We start from the raw sequence: 25,232 nt of genomic DNA, 5'->3' as shown, positions 1-25,232 counted from the left end.
CTGTGGGTGGAGGTTATCGCCGGCATCTCCACATCGTGGAGGTTAGGAACAGGAAGGGGTCGGTAACGTTGCTGGGTGTTTTCTATAGGCCGCCCAATAGTAACAGAGATGTTGAGGAGCAGATGGGGAAACAGATCCTGGAGAGATGTAGGAATAACAGAGTTGTCGTGATGGGAGATTTTAATTTCCCAAACATAGATTGGAATATCCCTAGGGCTAGAGGTTTGGATAGAGAGGCGTTTGTTAGGTGTGTCCAGGAGAGTTTCCTGACACAGTATGTGGATAAGCCTACTAGAGGAGAGGCTGTACTTGATCTGGTGCTGGCTAATGAACCTGGACAGGTGGAGGATCTCTCGGTGGGTGAGCATCTTGGGGATAGCGATCATAATTCTATCTCCTTCACGATAGCATTGGAAAGAGATAGGATCAGGCAGGCTAGGAAAGTGTTTCTCTGGAGTAAAGGGAAATACAGTGTCATCAGGGAGGAAATTAGACGGGTAAATTGGAAGGAGGCATTCTTGGGGAAAAGTACCGAAGGAAAGTGGAGGATTTTCAAGGAATGTTTGTCTGGAGCTCTGCATGACAATGTTCCGATGAGACAGGGGGGTGTTGGTAGGGTACGGGAACCGTGGTGCACGAAGGTTGTGATGAACCTGGTGAATAAGAAAAGAAAGGCGTACAGAAGGTTCAGAGAGCTAGGAGGTGTTAAGGATTTAGAGGAGTATACGGGATGTAGGAAGGAGCTTAAGAAGGAAATTAGGAGAGCGAGAAGGGGTCATGAGAAGGCCTTGGCGGGTAAGATTAAGGAGAATCCCAAGGCTTTCTACAAATATGTCAAGAGTAAAAGGATGAGATGTGAAGGCATAGGACCCTTAAAAGGTGAAGGGGGAAAAGTTTGTGCGGAACCGTTAGAAATGGCGGAGCTGCTTAATGAATACTTTACCTCGGTATTCACGGTGGAAAGGGATCTGGGTGGTTGTACTGCTGGTTTGCGGTGGACAGAAAGGATCGAGCATGTGGACATAAAGAAAGAGGATGTGTTGGAACTATTGAATGGCATCAAGGTTGGTAAGTCGCCGGGACCGGATGGGATGTACCCCAGGTTACTGTGGGAGGCGAGGGAGGAGATTGCGGAGCCTTTGGCGATGATCTTTGCATCGTCGATGGAGACGGGAGAGGTTCCGGAGGATTGGAGGATTGCAGATGTGGTCCCTATATTCAAGAAAGGGAACAGGGACAGCCCGGGAAATTACCGACCGGTGAGTCTAACCTCAGTGGTTGGTAAGTTGATGGAGAGGATCCTGAGAGACAGGATTTATGATCATCTAGAGAAGTTTAGTATGATCAAAAGTAGTCAGCACGGCTTTGTCAAGGGCAGGTCGTGCCTTACGAGCCTGGTTGAGTTCTTTGAAAATGTGACCAAACACATTGACGAAGGAAGAGCGGTGGATGTGGTCTATATGGACTTCAGCAAGGCGTTCGATAAGGTCCCCCATGCAAGACTTCTTGAGAAAGTGAGAGGGCATGGGATCCAAGGGGCTGTTGCCTTGTGGATCCAGAACTGGCTTGCCTGCAGAAGGCAGAGAGTGGCTGTGGAGGGGTCTTTCTCTGCATGGAGGTCAGTGACCAGTGGAGTGCCCCAGGGATCTGTTCTGGGACCCTTGCTGTTTGTCATTTTCATAAATGACCTGGATGAGGAAGTGGAGGGATGGGTTGGTAAGTTTGCTGACGACACCAAGGTAGGTGGTGTTGTGGATAGTTTGGAGGGATGTCAGAAGTTGCAGCGAGACATAGATAGAATGCAAGACTGGGCGGAGAAGTGGCAGATGGACTTCAACCCGGATAAGTGTGTGCTGATCCATTTTGGCAGATCCAATGGGATGAAGCAGCAGTATAATATGAAGGGTACCATTCTTAGCAGTGTAGAGGATCAGAAGGACCTTGGGGTCCGGGTCCATAGGACTCTTAAATCGGCCTCGCAGGTGGAGGATGCGGTCAAGAAGGCGTACGGCGTACTGGCCTTCATTAATCGAGGGATTGAGTTTAGGAGTCGGGAGATAATGCTGCAGCTTTATAGGACCCTGGTTAGACCCCACTTGGAGTACTGCGCGCAGTTCTGGTCACCTCATTACAGGAAAGATGTTGAAGCCATTGAAAGGGTGCAGAGGAGATTTACAAGGATGTTGCCTGGATTGGGGGGCATGCCTTATGAGGATAGGTTGAGGGAGCTTGGTCTCTTCTCCCTGGAGAGACGAAGGATGAGAGGTGACCTGATAGAGGTTTACAAGATGTTGAGAGGTCTGGATAGGGTAGACTCTCAGAGGCTATTTCCAAGGGCTGAAATGGTTGCTACGAGAGGACACAGGTTTAAGGTGCTGGGGGGTAGGTACAGAGGAGATGTCAGGGGTAAGTTTTTCACTCAGAGGGTGGTGGGTGAGTGGAATCGGCTGACGTCGGTGGTGGTGGAGGCAAACTCGTTGGGGTCTTTTAAGAGACTTCTGGATGAGTACATGGGATTTAATGGGATTGAGGGCTATAGATAGGCCTAGAGGTGGGGATGTGATCGGCGCAACTTGTGGGCCGAAGGGCCTGTTTGTGCTGTGGCTTTCTATGTTCTATGTTCTATGTTCTATGTATGAGGAAGGCAATAGGAAATCAGCTTGCAACTTTTCCCCAGAAAGTGACTCCAGACTCTTATGAATTAGTATCTACCCTAGGCAATGCAACACACAGATGAATATGTTGGTTTCTGGTGCTTGAATTTAGAACTTTGCGGTGACACAACATTTAAGTCTCTTTGAAGGTTTTAAATCCTAGTTTCTGCCTAAGGAAGATTTGCTTCTAAAGACTGCAGAACCTTCACTTGCACCCTCCTATCATTTTATTTAATGTTCCTGTGGGCTACATTGCCCTTGATAATTAATTTCAATCTGTCTCTTCAAAGGGAATGGTGCTGTATCCATTTTCTCCACAAATTCATGTAAGCCTCTGGAAAAAAAAGTCAAGCAGGTTTATAAAGGGAGATGTGGTTTTAAAAGCTAGAAAAAAATCAATGTGATTGATCTAGAGCTTCTAAAAAGGCAAGGCAGAACTCTGTGTTAGATTTTAAACAAGCAGTGTCTAGCTAAAATAAGAGATGATCTTTCTGACCTCTTAAATGTAGCTTTTTTATTAATTGAGGACATTGCTTGACAAAGCAATTATTTAGCAAAGAATCTTCCCTTTGAGGATTGGTGTCCTTCAAAGTGTGTTGCTTGACCTGGATTGTAGAGATAAAAGAACAGACTACATACCTCGAGGGTTCTTGCTCATGATTCACAAATGTTCTTGGCCACTCACATCACATGGATTCCTTGCTTAGTGAGTTCCAAGATTTCAAAATCCTTTAAAATAGCCACTCCAAATTCCAGTAGAAATGTGGGAAAGGGAATGGGGTAGAATTGTCTAATCATGCGAAGGTCTTAGGCCATGATTTACAAAGTTACTCATCGTGGTTTTACTCTTATATTGTCAGAAAGAAATACTGGTGGAAGAGCAGATTGGAATTTAACTGGGGAAAATATCTGACTGTGTTAAACTGGAGATGGATGCAACCCGGCCTTCATCAAATTCACATAAAGCTAGCCAGGGAGCTGATGGGTGGTGGGAGGGAGGGGGGGAGGGGGGGGGAGTTGTGGAGGTGCATAGTGGTATTGTCAGTGGCACTAGTAAACCAGAGACCTGGGGTTCAAATCTCAACATTGCACATTGCAACAATGGCACCGCTTCAAAATCACTTCATTAGCTGTGAAGTGCTTTGGGGTGTTCTGAATTGGTTAAATGTATTAGCAGTTTCTGCCGGCTTGTTTTTCTGTTTTCAGTAGATCTGATTGGATATTAATATCACAGCCTTCACACCTATTTTGGCTCAATTATGATTTGTTTTCTAAATAAGAATGCCAAGCCAAATGAGTGAATATTTAAATTTAAAAAGTGTGTGAAGGTGTGTAATCACCACGTGCCAGTGTGTAATCACTGCGTGACAGTGTGTTATCACCGCATGGCAGTATATAATCACCGCATGAGAGTGTAATATTACATGGCAGTATGTAATCATCGTGTGGCAGTGTGTAATCACCACGTGGCAATGTGTAATCATTGCATGACAGTGTGTAATCACTATGTGACAGTTTGTAATCGCCATGTGACAGTGCATAATTACCATGTGACAGTGTGTAATCAACATGTGACACTGTGTAATCACTGTTTGACTATAATTACATGTGACAGTATGTAAGCACATGATAGTGTGTATTCATCATGTGAGAGTGTGTAATCACACTTGAGGCTAACTAGTGTTTTATGAAGGTTCATAACTTACTTGTTTTTGTACTCTGTGCCCCTATTTATAAAACCCAGAATTCAATATAATTTATGAACTACTTTCTCAACTCACCTTGCCACCTCCGATGATTTATGCACATGTACACCCAGGTCCCTCTGCTCCTATATTTCCTTTGGAATTGTACTCTTTATTTTATATTAGCTCTCCTCATTCTTCCGACCAAAATGTATTGCTTCACACTTTTCTACATTAAATTTCATCTGCCATGTGTCTGCCCATTCTACCAGCCTGTCTACCCTGTTGAAGTCCATCACCATCCTCCTCACAAGACTTCCAAATCTTACACATCTTTAAATTTTGAAATTGAGCCCTGTACATCCAGATGTAGGTTATTAATTAATTAAGATAAACAGCTTACCTGTTTTTATGCCGTCCCCCAGTCAGAGGCAAGTAACGTTTTCCTTAATTCATGTTTTAATAGGCATGAATTAAATAATTAGACTGTTGCATAATGAAATTCTAGCTATGCTAAGGACTAATGATTCAAAATACCCCATGGTTCAAAATAAAATGCCTATCAACACTGGTATTTTTCACTTAAAAAGTATACTTTTATTGAAGTCTGAGCTCAAATGATTAATACATAGGAAAACAAGGCAATAATTAGAAATTACATGGCCCACACAAAATTTTAGAGCTTTGGCCCCTCAAAGTCTGACACTACATTCCTGGCCTTAAATACATTCAACGATGGAGCATCCACAACCCTCTGGGGTAGAGAATTCACAATCCTTTCAGTGAAGAAATTTCTTCCAAATGAGTCCTAAATGATCAGCCCCTTATCCTAAGACTGTGCCCTGTGTTTTAGATTCCCGCCAACTGGAAACAACCTCTCGGAGTCTACTCAGTCAATATACTTCAGAGTTCCAAAGAAGAGTTAAATTGCACTCGAAACGTTGATTCTGTTCTCTTTCCACAGAAGCTGCCAGACCTGCTGAGTTTTTCCAACATTTTCTGTTTTTTATTTCTGCAGCATTTGCAGTGTTTTGTTTTTATTCCCTTCAGAATCTTGTATGTTTCAATTAGCTCCTCTCTCATTCTTCTAAACTCCAGAGAGTATAGACTCAGTATATTCAGCCTCTCATCATAAGACAATCCTCTCGTATTCCAGGAACCAATCTAATGAACCTTTGCAGTTGCACCTCCAAGACATGGAAACCAAAACTCTGTGTATCCCTGGTGTGGCTTCACTCTGGGCTGAATTTTATGGGGGTGCTGTAGTCCCATGGTGAAGAAATCGAGGGAGAGTTTGTCCTTGATCCTGATGTCTGCAGTTTAGCACTGGGAGCAGGTGTAAATTGTTTTAGCATGAGACTTCGCTCCTATCTTGGGAGGAAGTCCCCCCTTAGAGAGCGGCCCACCAATTGGATAGCTGGGAGTGCTGCAGTGCCATGCAGGAGGGTGGCCACTCCTGGAACTGCAGACAGTCCCACGCCACTAAGGAGCCCGGGTGAGTCCCGATTCAGGTCTCTGGCCAAGAGTGATGTGGGGTTCAAGAAAGCAGAGGAAAAGATTAAAGGGAGGGGATTGACCTGGCGGGGGGATGCCTCCAATAGGCCCGGGTATCCACAAAGGATGCCCCCACCCCTCCCCATAGGAATCTCCATCTTTTATAAAACCCCCTGCTTATGGTTTTTTGACCCACTCAAAAACACTGGGATGGCAGTGATTGACGTAGCCTCATGATGTCAACTCACAGACAGAACCCATCACATGTTTTTCTGAAGGAGTTTGAAAAAAATGTGGTGAGGATGCCATCCGTTACTGGTCCTTCTAGCATCACATTATTGGAGTCCTTATTGTCATTGGTGTCTTTGGGTATAGTGTTACCTGTAAATTTCTCAGGATATCTGCTGGGTGAGCCTTGCTCCTCGGAGATATTGAAGCCTGCTGAATATTGACAGCAAACAGCCACTCCCTCGCAGACCCATTGCCGCAGCTGCCATGCTTAGTCCTCAGGCTGAATGCCACCGCTCACCTTTGTACTGCTCCTCCGATCACAGAAATTTTCTCCAGCATTTCTCCTACCATGACAGATGGTGAAATTTGAACTCAATAAAAATCTAGAATTATAAGTAATGATGACCAAGAAACCATTGTCGATTGTCATAAAAACCCATCTTGTTCATGAATGTCCTTTTGGGAAGGAAATCTGCCATCCTTGCCTAGCCTACATATGACTACAAACCCACAGAAATGTGGCTGGCTCTGAAATGGACTAAAATGGCCCAGCAAGCCACTCAGTTCAAGGGAAATTAGGTTGGGCAATAAATGCTGGCCCAGTGATGCTGAGATCCCATGAATGAATACATTTTTAAAAATACCGATGGAAGAGTGGTAGTTGCAGAGGTACTGACTAATCTTCCAACCCTCCTCAGATACTGGGGTTGTTTCAGAAAACACGGTTAATTGCAATGTTGTGTGCAAACAGCATGTACCTCACTTCACTTGTCCTCACTTGTTCCAAAGGTAAGTCCAGCAACTACAGGTCAGTTACTTCAATCTTGGTGGTGTGAAAGTTTTTATAAATGATAATTCAGGACAAAATCAAGAGTCCATTGAACAAATGTGGATTAAGGAAAGTCAGCATGAGTTTGGGAAGGCAAATCATGTTTAACTAACTAGCTTGAGTTTTTTTATGATGAAATAACAGAGACATTTGATGAAGGCAATAGAGTTGATTTGGTGTACATGCACCACCGTTTAAACGCATGAACTAATAAACAAATGAACTGGCCGATAGCCCCTTAAAGTGCACTGTAACAAAAATGAAAATCAAAGGAAACTTATCAAACTAGATTGAAATACTTTTTCCATGGCTGATGAAGCACTCCAGCCCCTGTGATGCCCACCGCTCATGGATGACATCAAGTGTACCAGTGGACACCGCGTCCTCCCATTCCAAGGACACCTGGGTGTATACATAACCATGGAAGAAAGGCAGGCAGTCAGGATGAGTGACCCCTTTAACTGCCCACTGCCTGGACCTGTTAATGGCCACCTTGACCAGACCCATAAGCAGATTAATCAGGAGGTTCTCTGTCCTGCTCGCTCTCCCTCTGCACCCGGTGGCTAAAAATCCAAAATGTGTGGCTGAAGTGTAACCAAAGGTTCAGGACCGGCCTCCTCAGATATTAAAACAGAGGCTGCAACCTTGAAAATCCAATGTAAACCTGAAACACAGACTCCTCAAGAGTGCAGGAATTACAGGCAGCCTGGGAGAGGACCTGAAGGAATATGTGCAAATCATTGAAGATGGCAAGGCAGGTTGATAAAGCAGTTAATAATGCATACAGGACTCTGGGATTTATAACTAATAGCAACCGCACAAAAGCAAGGAGGTCATGGCTAGGGTGTGACAGGGTAGATGTAGATAGGATGTTTCCCCTGATTGGTGAGTCTAGAATAGTGATAGGCAACCTAAGCTAGTGAGTGGGCCACATGAGTGGCCCTCCTTCATCTCAGAGGGTCACAAGGTTGAAATCAAGCTTGTTCTCAAACCATGATCCCACGAATAAGATTAAATGCATTTAATACATGTCAAATATTTCATAACAAGTTGTAGAAAATGAACTCTGACGAAGGGTCATCCAGACTCTCGAAACATTAGATCTGTTCTCCAAAGATGCTGTAGGAAGTTTAACAACACCAGGTTAAAGTCCAACAGGTTTATTTGGTAGCAAAAGCCACACAAGCTTTCAGAGCCTTAAGCCCCTTCTTCAGGTGAGTGGGAATTCTGTTCACAAACAGGGCATATAAAGAGACAAACTCAATTTACAGAATAATGGTTGGAATGCGAATACTTACAGCCAATCAAGTCTTTAAGATACAAACAATGTGAGTGGAGAGAGCATCAAGACAGGCTAAAGAGATGTGTATTGTCTCCATGTGTGCGGAACTTGGCTGCGTGGTTGCACATGAGGACGGCCTCAACCGGGATATTGGGTTCATGTCACACTATCTGTAATCCCCACAGCTTACCTGGACCTGCAGAGTCTCACTGGCTGTCCTGTCTGGAGACAATTCACATCTCTTTAGCCTGTCTTGATGCTCTCTCCACTCACATTGTTTGTATCTTAAAGACTTGATTAGCTGTAAGTATTCGCATTCCAACCATTACTCATGTAAATTGAGTTTGTGTCTTTATAAGCCCTGTTTGTGAACAGAATTCCCACTCACCTGAAGAAGGGGCTTAAAGCTCCGAAAGCTTGTGTGGCTTTTGCTACCAAATAAACCTGTTGGACTTTAACCTGGTGTTGTTAAACTTCTTACTGTGTTTACCCCAGTCCAACGCCGGCATCTCCACATCAGAACTCCAAAGATGCTGTCAGACCTTCTGAGATTTTCCAGCATTTTCTCTTTTTTGTTTCAGATTCCAGCATCAGTATTTTGCCTTTATTATAGAAAATGCTTAATCATTTATATATTAATAAAGCTATCATCAACTTTAAATGTTAAAACCAAAAGAAATATTTACACTTTGGACACTGAGGAAGCGCACGGCTCTCACAATCAAGGTTGTGAGCAAACAGCACACAACTCATTTCACTTGCTTTACATATCACCTCAGTCATACAATGGAATCATAGAATCTCAAAGAGGCCATTTGGCCCATCGAGTTTGCAGCCAAGGTTGGAATTGAACCCCAGTCCCTGGCACTGTGAGGCAACAGTGCTAATTACTGTGCCTTCACTCAGAGGGTAGTGAATGTTTGGAATACCCTACCCCAGAAGGCTGCAGAAGCTCAAGAATTGAGAATGTTCAAGATAGAAACTAATAGATTTCTAGAGACTAATGACACCAAGGGAATAGTGTAGGAAATGGCGTTTAAGTATATGATCATGCATGATCTAATTGAATAGCGGAGCAAAACTTGATGGGCAAATGGCCGACTCCTGCTCTTACTTTCCTGTGATAAACCTGTTTGGCCTCATCTAGAATATTGTATCCATTTCTTGGCACCACACTTTAGGGAGGATGTGAATGCATCAGAGAGAGGGTACAGAGAAGATTTACAAGAATGGTTCGAGGGAAGAGGGACTTCCGATTTGTGAATAGATTGGAGAAGCTGGGCTTGTTTTTAGAAGAGACGATTAAGAGGTGATTTTATTTGATTGTAGTGTTCAAGGTCATGAGGAGTCTGGACAGAGTAGATAAGGAGAAACTGTGCTCATTGGCAGAGGGGTCAAGACCAGAGGACATTGACTAGAGGTGATGAAGCAATGGTGACATGAGGAAAAACGTTTTCACACAGCGAGTTGTCAGGATTTGGAATGCACTGCTTGAGACTATGGTGAAGGCAGATTCAATTGAGGCTTTCAAAAGAGAATTGGGTAATTATATCAAAAGAAAGCAATTGCAGGGCTACAGGGTAAAGGAAGAGAAGTGGGACTAAATAAATTGCTGTTGCAGAGAGTAGGCACAGATGTAACAGACCAAATGGCCACCGTCTATGTTGTCACAATTTGACAATGTACAATACATGGCAGCAATTGGTGCATAAGGGCAAAGAAAGCAGGGAAAAAGAAGTTTCATTTATATAGCACCTCTCAGGACACTTGACTGTCCCAAAGGGTTTTGAGGTTAATGAAGCAATTTTTAAGTGTAGTTGCTGTTGTACCATGTGATGGCCAATTTGCATAGAGCAGGATCCCAAATAGCAATTGGGAAATGATCAGCTGATCAGGTTTAGTACCGTTGGTTAAAAGCGAAATGTTGGCCAGGACAGCAGGGAGAACTCCCCTGCTCATCTGTGGAATAATTGCATGGGATCTTTTATTTGAGGGGGCTTGGTTTAATGACTCAATTTGCAATGTTGCATTTCCTCAGTGCTATACAATGAAGTGCTCTCACTGATCTATGCTGAGCACTTTGGGTCATTCAGCTGGCTTATAGCAACAAACTGTAACTGGAGGGAATTCCTGTTTGTAAAGTAGGGCAAGGATCACCTCTCTATCACTGTGATGCTGAGCACCAAGATTCAGAGAATCAAAGTAAGGAGAATTGCAGAAACAAGAAAGTTAACTTGGGAATTGAACTGAAAGAATTCAACAATGCCTCTCCTATCGGCAAACCCATGATCACTTGGAATGAAAGGGCATCAGGCACATGGGAATACCACACCAATCTAACTTGAACAGCTTCACCGGGTCAAAATCCTGGAACTCTCTTCCTAACAACACTGTGGGTGTACCTACACCACATGGACTTGAAACTCCCTCGCTAACCGGTGTACCTATACCACAGTTCAAGAAGGCAGCTCCCCACCACCTTCTCAAGGGCAACTCGGGATGGGGAGTAAACACTGGCCTTGGCAGTGTCACTTCAGCCGGCTATAGATGTGAAACCAGGTAGGCTGCAGTTCCAATCATTGTGGTAGTTTAGGGGAGACAATCAGATTAATCCTGACTGGAGGGCATCGTGATCTACATATTCACTTGCCTGGCTGCCCCCGGTTATTGGTTTACACCCCCGCCAACAAACCACAACAAAACCATCCAATATATTTATTCTCATCTTTATTTTTCTTTTTTAAGTGTTTTTAAAATTTGTTTCAAACGTGATCGCTGCAAAGTCGACCACAAGCGTCTGAAAAACAAAAAAAATTGTAATTAATATCATCGCTTCGAATAATTCTGCAAATGCATTAATGGATAAAATAGCCCAGTGGTGGGGTTGGTGATGTGAGGGAAGGATGTGTGCTGTGGGATTGGGAGGAGAGAGGGTATTTAAAATCCATTCTAATACCACTAAGTTTACAGAAAGAGGCAGGCTAAAGGGCACTATACACACGGATGGAAAAATGCAGCATGTCGGAATGATTTCTTTCTCATTTATATATATATATATCTCACCAGGATTTCGAGTGCACTGGCCAGTTAAAGCACTCCTAAATTGAACTAGTACACACTCCTTGTAAGACAGTGGTTCCAAAACTTTTTTCACTGGGCCGCACTTTCGGAATAAAAATTTGCTCGCGCCACACCAAATTTATTGATAAGAAATACATTCAAAAACAAAAAAAACAACTCCTAGCAGTGCTTGATTCATAACATAGAACACAACTACTTTATATGATCATGGGACATCCAGAAAGTATAAAACAATGCTTGTTTAAACCATGTTTAAATGTTTCTTTGATTGTCCTTGAATCTTCCCGCCACACTTGGCATCCTCTCTCGCCGCACCAGTGTGGCGCGCCACACCCTTTGGGAACCACTGTCGTCAGATGTCTCCGCAATGAACTCTTACAACCTGTCCTGCCACCACATACTCCAGATGTAACCCGAGTTTGGCAGCACAAGAGTCTGTCTGTCCATGGTAGAGCTGAGGACATTTTTTGACTTTTGTTGAGGGGTGGGGGGAGGACACACCCACTTTTACTAAGGGGAAGAACGGACTTAACTCGTGAAAATATGCGGCATCCATGGTAACTCAAGCCCTAGTGACAAGAGAGATTGCCTTTTATTTTAAAAAAACACCATTAGTCACATGTAGACAATAAGCTTGTACAGGGGAATCTCTTCTGTAAGCTCAGCAAGAGTTCACAATTATTACAATGAGAAAAAAGTTACTCAGCTTTGAAAAAAAGTGCTGTATACATTTTACACCAAATTTAAATCCAGCAGATCCACGCAGAATCGTTTTAGAAATGCCCGAGGTTTTTTTTTAAACAGATGAATTCAGGAAAGGACCTTCCAAACCCACCTGAAGTTTTTTTTCCTCCAAAAAAAAAGGTTTCCAAAACGTTACATAATTGAAACAGAAGAGGTGAAAGTACAGAGGGCGGGGAATCTGAGACAGGGCTATTCCGGCTGAGCTAACTCCGTTTGGACAGAGTCCTGAGCCACTCCGGGAGCTCCCATTCCCGATTCAGGAGCGAAACCCTCGCTCCCAGCATGGCTTAACCTCGGGAGCTGCCCCGTAATAAACAGGTGGTTTCAAACACAAAAAATAAATGGACTCCGAAACCTGTGGAGTAAATTACAGGCTAATAGAATGGGATTCGAGCGGGTTAGAAAGCGATTTAAAAGCCAATGAGCAAGTCATGATCTGGAACCAGGTGATTAGAAAAGGGTGCAGCTCACCCGTGGGTTTAAAAACCAGAACGCGGGAGATATTGTTACAGTTCACAGCGTCTGCAGGGACAGCTCAGTAAGAAGTTTAACAACACCAGGTTAAAGTCCAACAGGTTTATTTGGTAGCAAAAGCCACACGCTTAGCCCAGAGATTTCGGAAGGAAATCTTTCTCCATATCCCTCTCCCAGCTTTTGTGAATTTCCACCTTGTAGCATCGACTGATCAGCTAGGCGCCTCCAGTATTTTGGTTTGGTTTTATTTATACAGCCGGTTCTGTCCAAACCCCCATGTGAGGAGGTAATCATGAACTCTGGGAGCTGCCCCGAGACTCGCTCCAATCCGATTGAAAGTGAGACTCTTCCTCTTGCAGCCGGTCCAGGCAAGAGCTGCCTAACCCAGTTGAATGTTCACTCTCTCCCCCTCCCAAAAGAGACTTTGGAGGGTGTCGCTCTTTCTATTGGTTCTGATCCAGGACAGGTGGCTGATTAATTTTATTTGAGTCGAGTTGGGGGGGAGGGGGAAAGAGACGAATGAAAGCAATGAAAAATCAAAAAGAATGTTTATTCGGGTCTGGAATAACCGTCAGTGAGCGGGAGAGAATTGTCTTCCAGGTAATTTAAATTAATACAAATGACAGATGCTTGCAGTTAATTTAAAACTTGGTGTTGAAGATTGGGGAGCTGACTGCTACTTAATGTACGTGGCCGCTAGGGTGGTAATCCTATTCCATAAGAGTTCAGTATTGGTGTTTTTTTGGGGGGGGGGGGGGGGGGGGGTGTAGAAATAGATTAAATGAAATCCAATTTTTAAAAAAAATATACACTCCTACCAACCAAACCTCCTTGCCTTTTGAACATTGATAGACTCAATAAGGCAGCATACTGCTTCGATTTTAATAAGGCTTTCAGCAAATCATAGACGCTACATGGGGCAGACCACACATCACAGCAGCTGGACCGGTTCCCATTTATCACCCACTCTCACCACTTTTTAAAACATACACTTCTCATGTAATAAACCAGCATCATTGCAGTCGCTAAATGGTTACAAAGTGCAGAAATTGCAGCTTTTGTCTTTGTATAGCTGTTTATTATAAAACTAATATTGGAAATAAACCTGTCAAAGTAATAATGCCTTTCATAGTTCCTCTTTAATCCATTCTTGACTTTAGATTGAACAGAACTCTATTAGACTAACATCATGTAATGGTGGTGGAGGTTAGGTTTCACAGATTCTATTCATTTGGTTAATACTATTGTTTAAACTACATGCAATACCCATAATATAAATTCTTCTTTCACCAATGGGTAGGATATGTGAATATATTCAAGTTATACACAGCACCGGGGAGGGAGGGGGGAGAAGAAATTAAACAAAGCAGCAATTTTAACATGAGGCACAATACTCATGGAACCTGGAGTGTTAACATAAAGCTTAAATCTTAAGATAAGGTCACACCGTTCTCTCTCCCCTTCTGAATTGCACAAGGATGATTCCTCTCCCAGCCTGCAGAGCTCTTAATGACCTGACACAAGAGCGACAAACACTGCCTCAATCGCACAGCAATTCTTAAAGAAACTTCAGTAACTGAGCACCTCACCCGTGCCTGAGTAACACTAATGTGAGATAGTGAAAGAGAGAGGCCAGGGCAATGGAAGCAATTTCAGAGAAAGCAAATTTGAAAAAGTAGAAACACAAGGGTTCTGGGTGACTCAGCCTTCATCTGGCACTAGCAAGATTCTCCACTATACTATACACCAAGACAACATTTAGTAGAAAAAAAGTGAACATGCGTGGAAATTGCTGACAGCCCATAGGTTAAAGAAACAAAATAGTGTGGTTAGAAACAATGATAACTGCAGAGCTAAATTGTGCGGTATTGCTACAATTAAGGGAACTGGGAAGGTGGATTTGGCCAAAATTGCTATCTTAGGTTCGATTTGCAGATTGAATTGACTTGTAAATGGCCTATCCATTCCCCAAGTCCATCAAAATTCTCTCCAACTGTGGCAGAATTTTAATCCAACTTGTTCATCAGAAAACTGAAATCAGGAGTAATATTGGGTCTGTAAAAGTGGTGAGTCACTTGATCCTGCCTGGTGAGCGAGTGTTAGGGTAGGTACCCCCAGTTGCGAGTTTGTGCACTTACCAGTGAAAGGAATCTAGCTCCTTCTGTCTTCAAGATCTATCTAGTCAGAAGGCATATTGAAACTTTCCTCCTCCCAGGAGGATGGATGAGCAGCTACCATCATCAGTTTTTCCATGTGATGACTGCTTCACATACCTTGTGGAAGCTGGAGATTAGCTTATTCTTACTGGTAAAATGCACTCGGGTCTTGGCAATCAACAACTGTGCAGATCCAAGAAAATCTAGCAAGGGCATCAAGAAATTGACGTGTGCAAGCAGAAGGTTACAGGATCACATTATCACCTTTCAGGGCACTGCTAAAGCCCCATATATCAAGGCAGAGTCAAAGACATGCCTGAAAGACATTGGGTGCATCTTAGTAATCCTGTTACAATAGTGCTGTAAACAAGATACCATGCATTATCAATATGTATTCTAACTAATAACGGAGTTCTATTAATCCAAGCTTTGTTCTGAATCAATTACCACCCATGCCATTCTCCATGACCCATGATAGATAGGGTGTCTGGCTCATGTTTGATTTTCTCCAAAGAAAATGAGCACAAACAAGAGTGAAGCACTTGACCTGCCCTACAGCATAGAAACCAAAAAGATGGATTTATACCACATTCACCATTTTAAGCTTCAACTTTATTTGGCCAATAATGTAACAAATTGAAAAGTGGATGTAATTTTGAGGTCTGGTTGTTTTTGAAAGCAGGACACTGGGAAGTTTTAATCATTGAAGGTGCTAGTGATTGTGGGTTCATGGCCTGGTGAGAACCAGGGAAAGTTACACTAGGGACATAATGGTGTGACTGAGAACTTCAAATTATTTTAATCATTACCCACCAAATAAACTATCAGGTGGTGAGGAAATAAACATTTGAACTATTCTTGTAGACCTTCAGTCTACAAATTGATAGAGGCTTTTTGACTGTATAGAACCCTCATCATTTTACTTTAAACTCATTGACATGACCTATTTTCGAAAGGTGGCCCAAAGTTTTTTCACATCATTTGAGCAACTTGAAAACTTTGTGGAAAAAAAAGTCAGTATATCAGACACCATGATCTGAATGCAGCCAATTATGTGATAATCCAAATGCCAGTTGATGTCTCCTATTAGAAATGGTCCTCCTGTCCTCTTCTTCTCACCTTCCCTGTCCCAGTTAGCCAGCCATACTTTGTTCCCCCATCAACCTAATTCCCCATCTAGAGAATTTTGTACTCAAAAGTTCAGAGGGATGGAAATAATAGGGAATAGAGTAACTGTCCACCCTGGAGCTTGGACCAACTCCACACTACCCGGACTATACCTCAACAACAGGTTTGGGAAAAAGTGGACCTTGCATTACCAGTGACTCATTCGCACATCTAAACCCCTCTCCAAGTCACAATATTCAATGTCATTATTTCAGTCCTGGATTCCGCGCCAGACTCCCAAAGCATACAGAATTTTCCAAGCTTGATTGGCATGCAACCCACACCATCACATTTTTTTGAAAGAATTCCAAAATGAGGCGAGTGTTGGCATTGGAGGGAGTGGTTTCTTAATAAAAGTTGCTACACTTTTTTTGCAGACATGCTAAAAGGTACCAAAACTGTCACAAATCATATTTTATTACCCTGTACTGGGTACAAAGAGGACTGTCTTTGGTTATCTTTTCCATGACTATTTTCTAGCCTGATGATTTTCTAAGATGCACTGCAAGCTGGATTCACAGTATTGGGTCCATTGTTATTACCATGAGCCACAAAGAAAAGATGAGCTTCCTTGTAACTCCCATCATCTAATCTTAAAGCACAATTTATTCCGAATGTCACACAATCCTCTAAACTTTGCTCTATATTCTAAAATCATTGCAGCTTCTTCCCCCCACTGGATCCAGGGCCTACAGGACTCTACCTACAATTATCTGTGTAGCTCAGCACTTTTATAATCAAGAATGTCTTTGCTTGTTCATACATCCGTGGCAGACACTGCAGGCCATCATTATTACAAGTGTCTGCTTGTTACTCATATTACAAAATAGTGCAATGTTTCAAAAGTGTTCATAAATAACTCTAAACCCCTGCTTTTTTTTATACACAGAAATGTTTAGAGACACACCGAGATGGCACTCCAAAAATTGCCATTTCTCTCATCTGGGAACAAAACAAAAAAAAGACATCATTTTCGTATAGGCCATTTCTATTACAAAAATACTCCTGTCTCCACATGCAGTTTTCTCATTAGGCATATTGCAGGTTCTTCAAACATAAAATTTTGTGCAAATGTTTCTTTAAAGTTAAGTGAGATAATTAAAGACAGCATTTTACGCACATCACTTAAACTAAGGTCTCTTTTAAAGTAACAGAGTATTGGACCTTCCTTATCTAATGTAGCTCAATAGAACTACCTGAAGCCTTATGCTTGATGTTCAATTCAGATGCAACATAGCTAAGTATTAATTTTATACAATGGAGAGGGGGAGCAGGGGGCAGGAGGAGAAAGCACATTTGACCACGCTCTCCCGCTCACCCACACCCCCTGGTTTGAGTTGAAGTGCACAGAGTGGATCTCAGAAGGGATGTCCTGTCTTTTTGTCTTTGCTGTTCCGGACGACTGTATTCTCAAGGCCGTGGTTCTGAGGGTGCTGCAGTCTGTTGCCTCCCATCACAGAGAGGACGCCATGGTTCTGCTGGTGTTGGAAAAAGGTCGACCCTGGGTAGTGACCTATGACCTCATTGTAAGTGGGTGGAGGTCCTTCCATTCGGCCGTTGTTGCTGTAACTGGTGGCACTGATTCCAGAGTTACTGCTGGGCGGGCAGGGCCCAGCGTTGTAAATCGACGTGTCTATCAGATCGCTGTCAAAAATAGTCCTATTCGGCGGAGCTCGCACTGACTCACGGTTCAGTTCCATCTGCTGCTCAGGGTTGCGGAGTTGGAGGGTGCAGGGCCCCTGGTATGGAGGGGGTTCCTCACCGTCTGACAGAGAGATGGTGGGAGGAAGGTCGATCTCGTGCTGTAGGTAGGGGTAGGTGGGCTGGAAGCGACTGAATCTATCTCGTTGTAGGAATGACGGGACTGTCAATCTGTCTGTTGATCTGGGTGTGTAGATCTGCTGCTAAAAGAAATAAATAAGTCAGTTAGTCACCTTCATGATAGCTACTTCTGGTTTTAACATCGCCAAAGCCAAAAAAGTCAAACCAAAATATGGCACCTAACATTAAAATTAGAAACCAAAAATAATTCCAAATAAAAGTTATTCAGATTTCAGTTAACCAGGGCAGAAATGAAATGAACTTGCAAAGCACCTTTCACAATCTTGTGACATTCTGAACCATGTTTGTCATTTAAGCATTTTTTAAAGTGTGTATTGTAGGAAATGCAGCTGCTAACTTAAGCACAGCAAGATTCCACAAACAGCAATGTAATAATGGCCAAATAATCTGTTTTAACTGGTGTTAGTTGAGAGATAAACATTGGCCAGGGCACGAATAAGATTTCTCTTTCTCTTCTTTGAACAGTGCCATTGGGATCTTTAATATCTGCTCACAAAGATATTTAATGTTTGTTTTGAAGGCCAGCATCTCTGACTGTGCAGCACACCTCCAGTATTGCATGGAATACAAAGCTGTTTGGAAATGAAGCTTGAACCCACAACCTCGTGACTCCCAGGTGACTGTATTACACAACAACACAGAGGAGACCCTGATACTTGAATGGCGAGTTGGCTGCCTTGGACTCTCAATTGGACACTTGCTGAACCATACTGGGTGGTGTGTTTATTAGGGATTCACGCTTGTTCTAATGTCACTAGAGACACTTCCTTGGATATGGATTCTGGTTTAGACATTAATGGTGATTGGCAAGGTATTCAGCTCATTTAATATTCTTGTTTTCCTATAACATCACCTAATCCTGTTCTCGCAATCATCTCTGTGCTCACTAAATAAATTAGCTCCTAAGTAAGCTTTCATTTAAAGAACTCTTCCTTGCCTTCAAAACCCTCCATGGCCTTGCCCCTCCTCATCTCCAATCTCACCAGCTCCACAACCCAGTAAAATATCGGTATTCCTCATATTCAGACCTCTACAGTATTCCATATTTCCTTGGTCCAGTAGTGGTCACCTTCCATTCAAGCCACCCAGTCTTCAAGGTCTGGAATTCCCTTCCCCAAGTATCTTAACCTATCTTTCAATTCTTTAAGGCCTACATTTTTGACCAAGCCTTTGGTCACCTGTCTTACAATCACAATTATATGGATTGATATTTTTGATCTGATAATGCTTCCATGAGTACTGTGTTAAAGAGACCATATAAATGCAGTTGTTGTTGATGAGATAAAGTGCAGAGCAATTGTCTGCAGTTTATGTCCCATCAATGACCGTCAGGACAGATTTCATGAACTTGCATTAGTTCCAAACGTAGCCATGATGTGGAGATACTGGCATTGGACTGGTGTTGTGAGACTTCTTACTTTAGTTCCGAACAGCAGCCAGTTACAAATCCAAGGGATAGCGAACAGGGTCAATAATCAGCTTAACTTTTCCTTATTAACTGTCCGTCAAAATTTAAAAAGCAAAATAGTTGCTGCAGGAAATACTGGTCAGTTTAAAACAACATTCACTACCCCTCCCCATCCTTCTAAACAATCAGTCATTTTTATTCACTGTCTGGTCACACACACAGCACCATCACTTACTTAGACAAGCACAACAAGCCACCTGGTACCAGATTTCAGCACTTCCGGATTAGCCCACAGTCTCCTACACCCCTGTCCCTTGCTTCATATGTTAGTAAAATCATAATGCTTCAGTGAAGATATAGTACAGGGGACTGGGCAATATTATTTTTTTTGCTAACTAATTGTATGAATTTTAAAGTGTCATCTTAGTTCAGTCAGTTTGGCACTTGTCCTGTGTATAACAAGACAAATCACTTGAAGTGTTGAGATATTTAAAAATAAAATTCTCTATCTACATTTATATGTTATTCACAATCTCACAACATGAAGAGTAGAGGTCTCTCTCTTGGCCAATATTTATCACACAACCAACATCATTAAAAACAGATCATCTGGTGGTAGATGGGATATGATGGACTGGAATTCACAATTAGGCGGTGAGGATTAGACCTTCCAGATTTACCTCTGACATTCCACTTGCTGCCGCTGTGCCGTCTGAAGGCCATAGGCCTCCTTCCTACATAAAGAAGCAAGATGATCAATTGAAAGGGTTTCTGATCTACAGCTTTGTGGGCTGGAAGAAATAGCTAAAGTAAAAGAGTGTCAATCAGTGCCATTGCAAGTACAACCAATCTCAAAGTACGCTAGCTGATCAATTTTAACTTGCACTTAGAATCACAGGATCCCTACAGTGCAGATGGAGGCCATTTGGCCCATCGGGTCTGCACCAATCACAATCCCACCCAGGGCCTATTCCATAACCCCATATATTTACTCTGCTGATCCCCCTAACACTAGGGTCAATTTAGCATGGACAATCAACCTAACTGGCACATCTTTGGACTGTGGGAGGAAATCAGGAACACCTAGAGAAAACCCACGCAGACACAAGGAGAATGTGCAAACTCCACACAGACAGCGACCCGAGGCCGGAATTGAACCCGGGTCCCTGGCGTTGAGGCAGCAGTGCTAACCACTGAGCCAAGGTGCTTTTAAAATCATCATTTCTAGTTGTTACCATGGTGTGTGGCAGTTCTGTGTTTACCAGTACTCCACTATAATACACCTCAAAGAGCCCACCTGAGGTACAGCTCGAGTCAGGAAGAATAGCCTGTAACTGGACTGCTCGGTCCTTTTCAAGGTTCCTTGGCATGAAATGTTCACAAACACCTTACTGCATGGTGTCAGCCTTTGCTCAGTGGCAGCACTCTCAGAGTGAGAAGATTGTTTCTCCTGTATGGTCTTTCAGGCAAAATGGTAACCAAGCATCTACTATCTCACATGGATATAAAATATCCTATTTGAAGAAGAGCAGGGGAATTCCTCCTGTGTCCTGGTCAATAACTACCTCCCAATCAACAGCATGAAAACTGGCCATTTGGTCAGTTTGCTTTTTTTGGGAGCTTGCTGTGCACAAACTGATTACCACATTTCCAACACTACAATGGTGATTACGCTACAAAAATACTTCTGTGAAGCAGAGACAGAAATGTCGTTTTTGTGATAATTATGAGGAGGGATGTTGGTGCTTGTGTCCTAACCCTACTTCAAACATTCGTCCTGTTAGATACAGAAGGGCAAGATGCAGAGCAAAGCTCTCACTATTTTGCCTGAATGTACTCCATCAGTGTGACAATTCCCATTTTTCATACCAGCTACATTGGGGGGCCAAATTTCCACAGGGAAACATGCCGTTCAATCCACCCAGCATATCATTGTGTTTATCCTTCGCAGCAGTGCTGGTCCTAATCCCATCATGTCTGTTATGTCCCCCATCACTTTATTCTCTTCTTCAACCATCCATCTGACCTATTCTTAAATGATGTGGAGATGCCGGCGTTGGACTGGGATAAACACAGTAAGAAGTCTCACAACACCAGGTTAAAGTCCAACAGGTTTATTTGGTAGCAAAAGCCACTAGCTTTCGGAGTGCTGCTCCACTCACATTGTCTGTCTGTACCTGTAAGACTTGATTACCTGTAAAGACTCGCATTCCAACCATTATTTTGTAAATTGAGTTTGTCTCTTTATATGCCCTGTTTGTGAACAGAACTCCCACTTACCTGATGAAGGAGCAGCGCTCCGAAAGCTAGTGGCTTTTGCTACTAAATAAACCTATTGGACTTTAATCTGGTGTTGTGAGGCTTCTTACTATTCTTAAATGTCAACATGCTTATTGCTTCAATCACTAGCTACAGTGGTGTTTTTCACAGCCTGCAAAAAGTTTCTAATGCTCCAGATGTCACATGTAATCTGTTCTTTCATTTCCTGTCTCCTCTTTCTAGATGCCACATTTCGTACTGAAATCAGCAGATTCGTGCTGTGGGTCCCTATGTTTACCAGGAAGATATCAGGGAGTGGTCAAATTCATTTTACATCCGAAAGGACAGAGAAGAGAACAATGGGGTGAAGAAAAAAGAGAAAGAATTGAAAGAGAAGGGAGAGAAAATATAGGAAAGAGGGCGCAAAGGAGGAAAGGGGAGTGAGTGAGGTGGGCGGGGGAGGACACAGTTTCTGAAATGACACGATTGTTCTATTCATAAATCTGTGAAATATGGAGTATGATTGAGAAACTGGGCTTTTTATAGTTGCTGAAAATAAAGTGAATCCTAATGAGACAGTTATGGGACTGAGTACATGGGTGCGATTTTACTGGCTTGCCATGCTGATCGGTAGTGCAAGGGGTGAAAAAAATCGGCTTTATGCCCTTTCCTGATTTCAATATATGCAATACATATAAAAGCTCAGCACACATTCTCCCTTAGGGATTTACTTTCTCTCCCTTCAGATGCTCTGCTTCCTGAACTCATCATTCACTAACCAAAAGAGAAAATGTCAGCAGGTCTGGCAGCAGCGGTAAGGAGAGAAGAGAACTGACGTTTTCAGTCACAGAATCATAGAAACCCTACAGTACAGAAAGAGGCCATTCGGCCCATCGAGTCTGCACCGACCACAATCCCACCCAGGCCCTATCCCCATATCCCTACATATTTTACCCACTAATCCCTCTAACCTACGCATCTCAGGACACTAAGGGGAAATTTTTCCGCATGACCAATCAACCTAACCCGTACATCTTTGGAATGTGGGAGGAAACCGGGGCAACCGGAGGAAACCCACGCAGACACGAGGAGAATGTGCAAACTCCACACAGACAGTGACCCAAGCCGGGAATCGAACCCAGGTCCCTGGAGCTGTGAAGCAGCAGTGCTAACCACTGTGCTACCGTGCCGCCCATCCAGATGTCCCTGTCATCATTCATTATCCTGGCCTCTCAAGAACCTTGCCATCACCAACAGATCATGTCTCGCTCCCACTCTTGCTCTCCCCACACTCTACTGTACCAGGAAACCCAGCTGGACATGGAAAACTTCAGCAAAATTAGAAATAAAACCACAAAAAGGTAAATTGCTGCAACATTCATATTGATGGCTGACAAGGCAAAACAAAAGCAAGTTTTTATTCCCCTGCCCAACTCATCATCAGTAAGAAGTCTAACAACACCAGGTTAAAGTCCAACAGGTTTATTTGGTAGCAAATGCCATGAGCTTTTGGAACAGGCTGTCCCTTCGTCAGGTGGAGTGGGAGATCTCCCACTCCACCTGATGAAGGAGCAGTGCTCCGAAAGCTCATGGCATGTGCTACCAAATAAACCTGTTGGGACTTTAACCTGGTGTTGTTAGACTTCTTTACTGTGTTTACCCCAGTCCAACGCCGGCATCTCCACATCACAACTCATCATCATACAGAATATGGAGAATCCTAGAGCTGATTAAACAAAATGTTGTTGTGAGAGAGGTTAGAAAGTCCTATTCCTTTGGCTAAGACAAGAATTTGCATTTACAAACCAACCCCTAAGTCTTGTAAAGGAAGTACACGACTCACTATCTTCAGAGTCCCTCTTTGAACACAATTATTCCTAAAATGCAGATAAGCTACAGTGCTCACACAGACCAGCTGACTAATAAGTATAGTGGTTGGAATGATAAATGGATGATTTGTTTCCTGACAGTAACTATGCCTCCAGTAGGCGACACTATTGCTCCAAGGATACAATGGAGTAGGACATGGAGCTCCCGCAGCAAAGTGTCTGCAGAGACTGGTTAGGGAAGTAGAAATGCAGTCTGAAAGTGACTAGACTAGAGGTGTGCGGATGTCACTGAGTAGCCGTTTCAGAGTTTATCTGGAGCTCTGCTCCTTTTCAGTGTTTGTGCCAAAGAATACTAAGGAACACCAGATGAAACAGTAAGGTCAGTAACTGACTAAACAATGCCACATCAACTCCCATTTATATGTTTGTTTCCTCCCTGCACCCAACAAATAACAAGGTAATTGGGTCATTTGATGGAAAGCTCTCAATGAAACTGCTTTTAAAAAAAAATCAGTAAATGTGGGCAGAATAATTTTACTTTGTTCTAAGGTGACTCCGAGACACTCATCAGCCATTCTGGGCAGCTGCGCTGCACCTGTAATAGGTGTCAGAAACAACCACGTCACCTGTATCACAGGTGGGCCACAAAGGGCAAGTTCACATGCTTCTATGGGCGTGCCCATTCTTCACTGTAAAATGGCTGTCTTACCAAGATGGCTTCATACACAGAATGTATACCACACAATCTAACTTTAGCCTCGGTTTCTAGATCAGGCTTTGCTGCCAGGGAGCATTTTGGGAAATGCTCACTGGCAGCTGGTAGGCATTTAAAAGAAAGAAAGATACTTGCTTCTATATAACACTTTTCACAATCTCAGAATGTCTCAAAGTGCTTTTTTGGAAGTGTGGTTACTTATAGAGGAAATGCAGCAGCGCCGCAGCGCACTGGGCCAGACAGCCCAGCGCCGCAGCGCACTGGGCCAGACAGCCCAGCGCCGCAGCGCACTGGGCCAGACAGCCCAGCGCCGCAGCGCACTGGGCCAGACAGCCCAGCGCCGCAGCGCACTGGGACAGACAGCCCAGCGCCGCAGCGCACTGGGCCAGACAGCCCAGCGCCGCAGCGCACTGGGCCAGACAGCCCAGCGCCGCAGCGCACTGGGCCAGACAGCCCAGCGCCGCAGCGCACTGGGCCAGACAGCCCAGCGCCGCAGCGCACTGGGCCAGACAGCCCAGCGCCGCAGCGCACTGGGCCAGACAGCCCAGCGCCGCAGCGCACTGGGCCAGACAGCCCAGCGCCGCAGCGCACTGGGCCAGACAGCCCAGCGCCGCAGCGCACTGGGCCAGACAGCCCAGCGCCGCAGCGCACTGGGCCAGACAGCCCAGCGCCGCAGCGCACTGGGCCAGACAGCCCAGCGCCGCAGCGCACTGGGCCAGACAGTCCAGCGCCGCAGCGCACTGGGCCAGACAGTCCAGCGCCGCAGCGCACTGGGCCAGACAGCCCAGCGCCGCAGCGCACTGGGCCAGACAGTCCAGCGCCGCAGCGCACTGGGCCAGACAGCCCAGCGCCGCAGCGCACTGGGCCAGACAGCCCAGCGCCGCAGCGCACTGGGCCAGACAGCCCAGCGCCGCAGCGCACTGGGCCAGACAGCCCAGCGCCGCAGCGCACTGGGCCAGACAGCCCAGCGCCGCAGCGCACTGGGCCAGACAGCCCAGCGCCGCAGCGCACTGGGCCAGACAGCCCAGCGCCGCAGCGCACTGGGCCAGACAGCCCAGCGCCGCAGCGCACTGGGCCAGACAGTCCAGCGCCGCAGCGCACTGGGCCAGACAGTCCAGCGCCGCAGCGCACTGGGCCAGACAGCCCAGCGCCGCAGCGCACTGGGCCAGACAGTCCAGCGCCGCAGCGCACTGGGCCAGACAGCCCAGCGCCGCAGCGCACTGGGCCAGACAGCCCAGCGCCGCAGCGCACTGGGCCAGACAGTCCAGCGCAGCAGCGCACTGGGCCAGACAGTCCAGTGCCGCAGCGCACTGGGCCAGACAGTCCAGCGCCGCAGCGCACTGGGCCAGACAGCCCAGCGCAGCAGCGCACTGGGCCAGACA

General features: G+C 44.5%; 1 protein-coding gene across 2 annotated transcripts in view; it reads right to left on the bottom strand.

The window, feature by feature from the left end:
- Positions 1–10,900: 10,900 nt before the first annotated feature.
- LOC144508437 (protein TMEPAI-like) overlaps positions 10,901–25,232 on the bottom strand; it is a 156,063-nt gene continuing 141,731 nt past the window's right edge. Inside the window, exon 3 of one of the 2 annotated variants that reach the window (XM_078236349.1) lies at positions 10,901–17,701. In XM_078236349.1, coding sequence (XP_078092475.1) covers positions 17,156–17,701 — 546 coding nt within the window. In that variant the 3' untranslated portion in view covers positions 10,901–17,155. The remainder of the gene's footprint in view (positions 17,702–25,232) is intronic. The other variant, XM_078236350.1, reaches the window with a different exon arrangement.

The sequence above is a fragment of the Mustelus asterias genome, chromosome 20 (assembly GCF_964213995.1).
Source record: "Mustelus asterias chromosome 20, sMusAst1.hap1.1, whole genome shotgun sequence".
NCBI lineage: Eukaryota > Metazoa > Chordata > Chondrichthyes > Carcharhiniformes > Triakidae > Mustelus > Mustelus asterias.
Note: the sequence above shows the minus strand (reverse complement) of the source record. Positions and strands in the feature narration are given on the sequence as shown.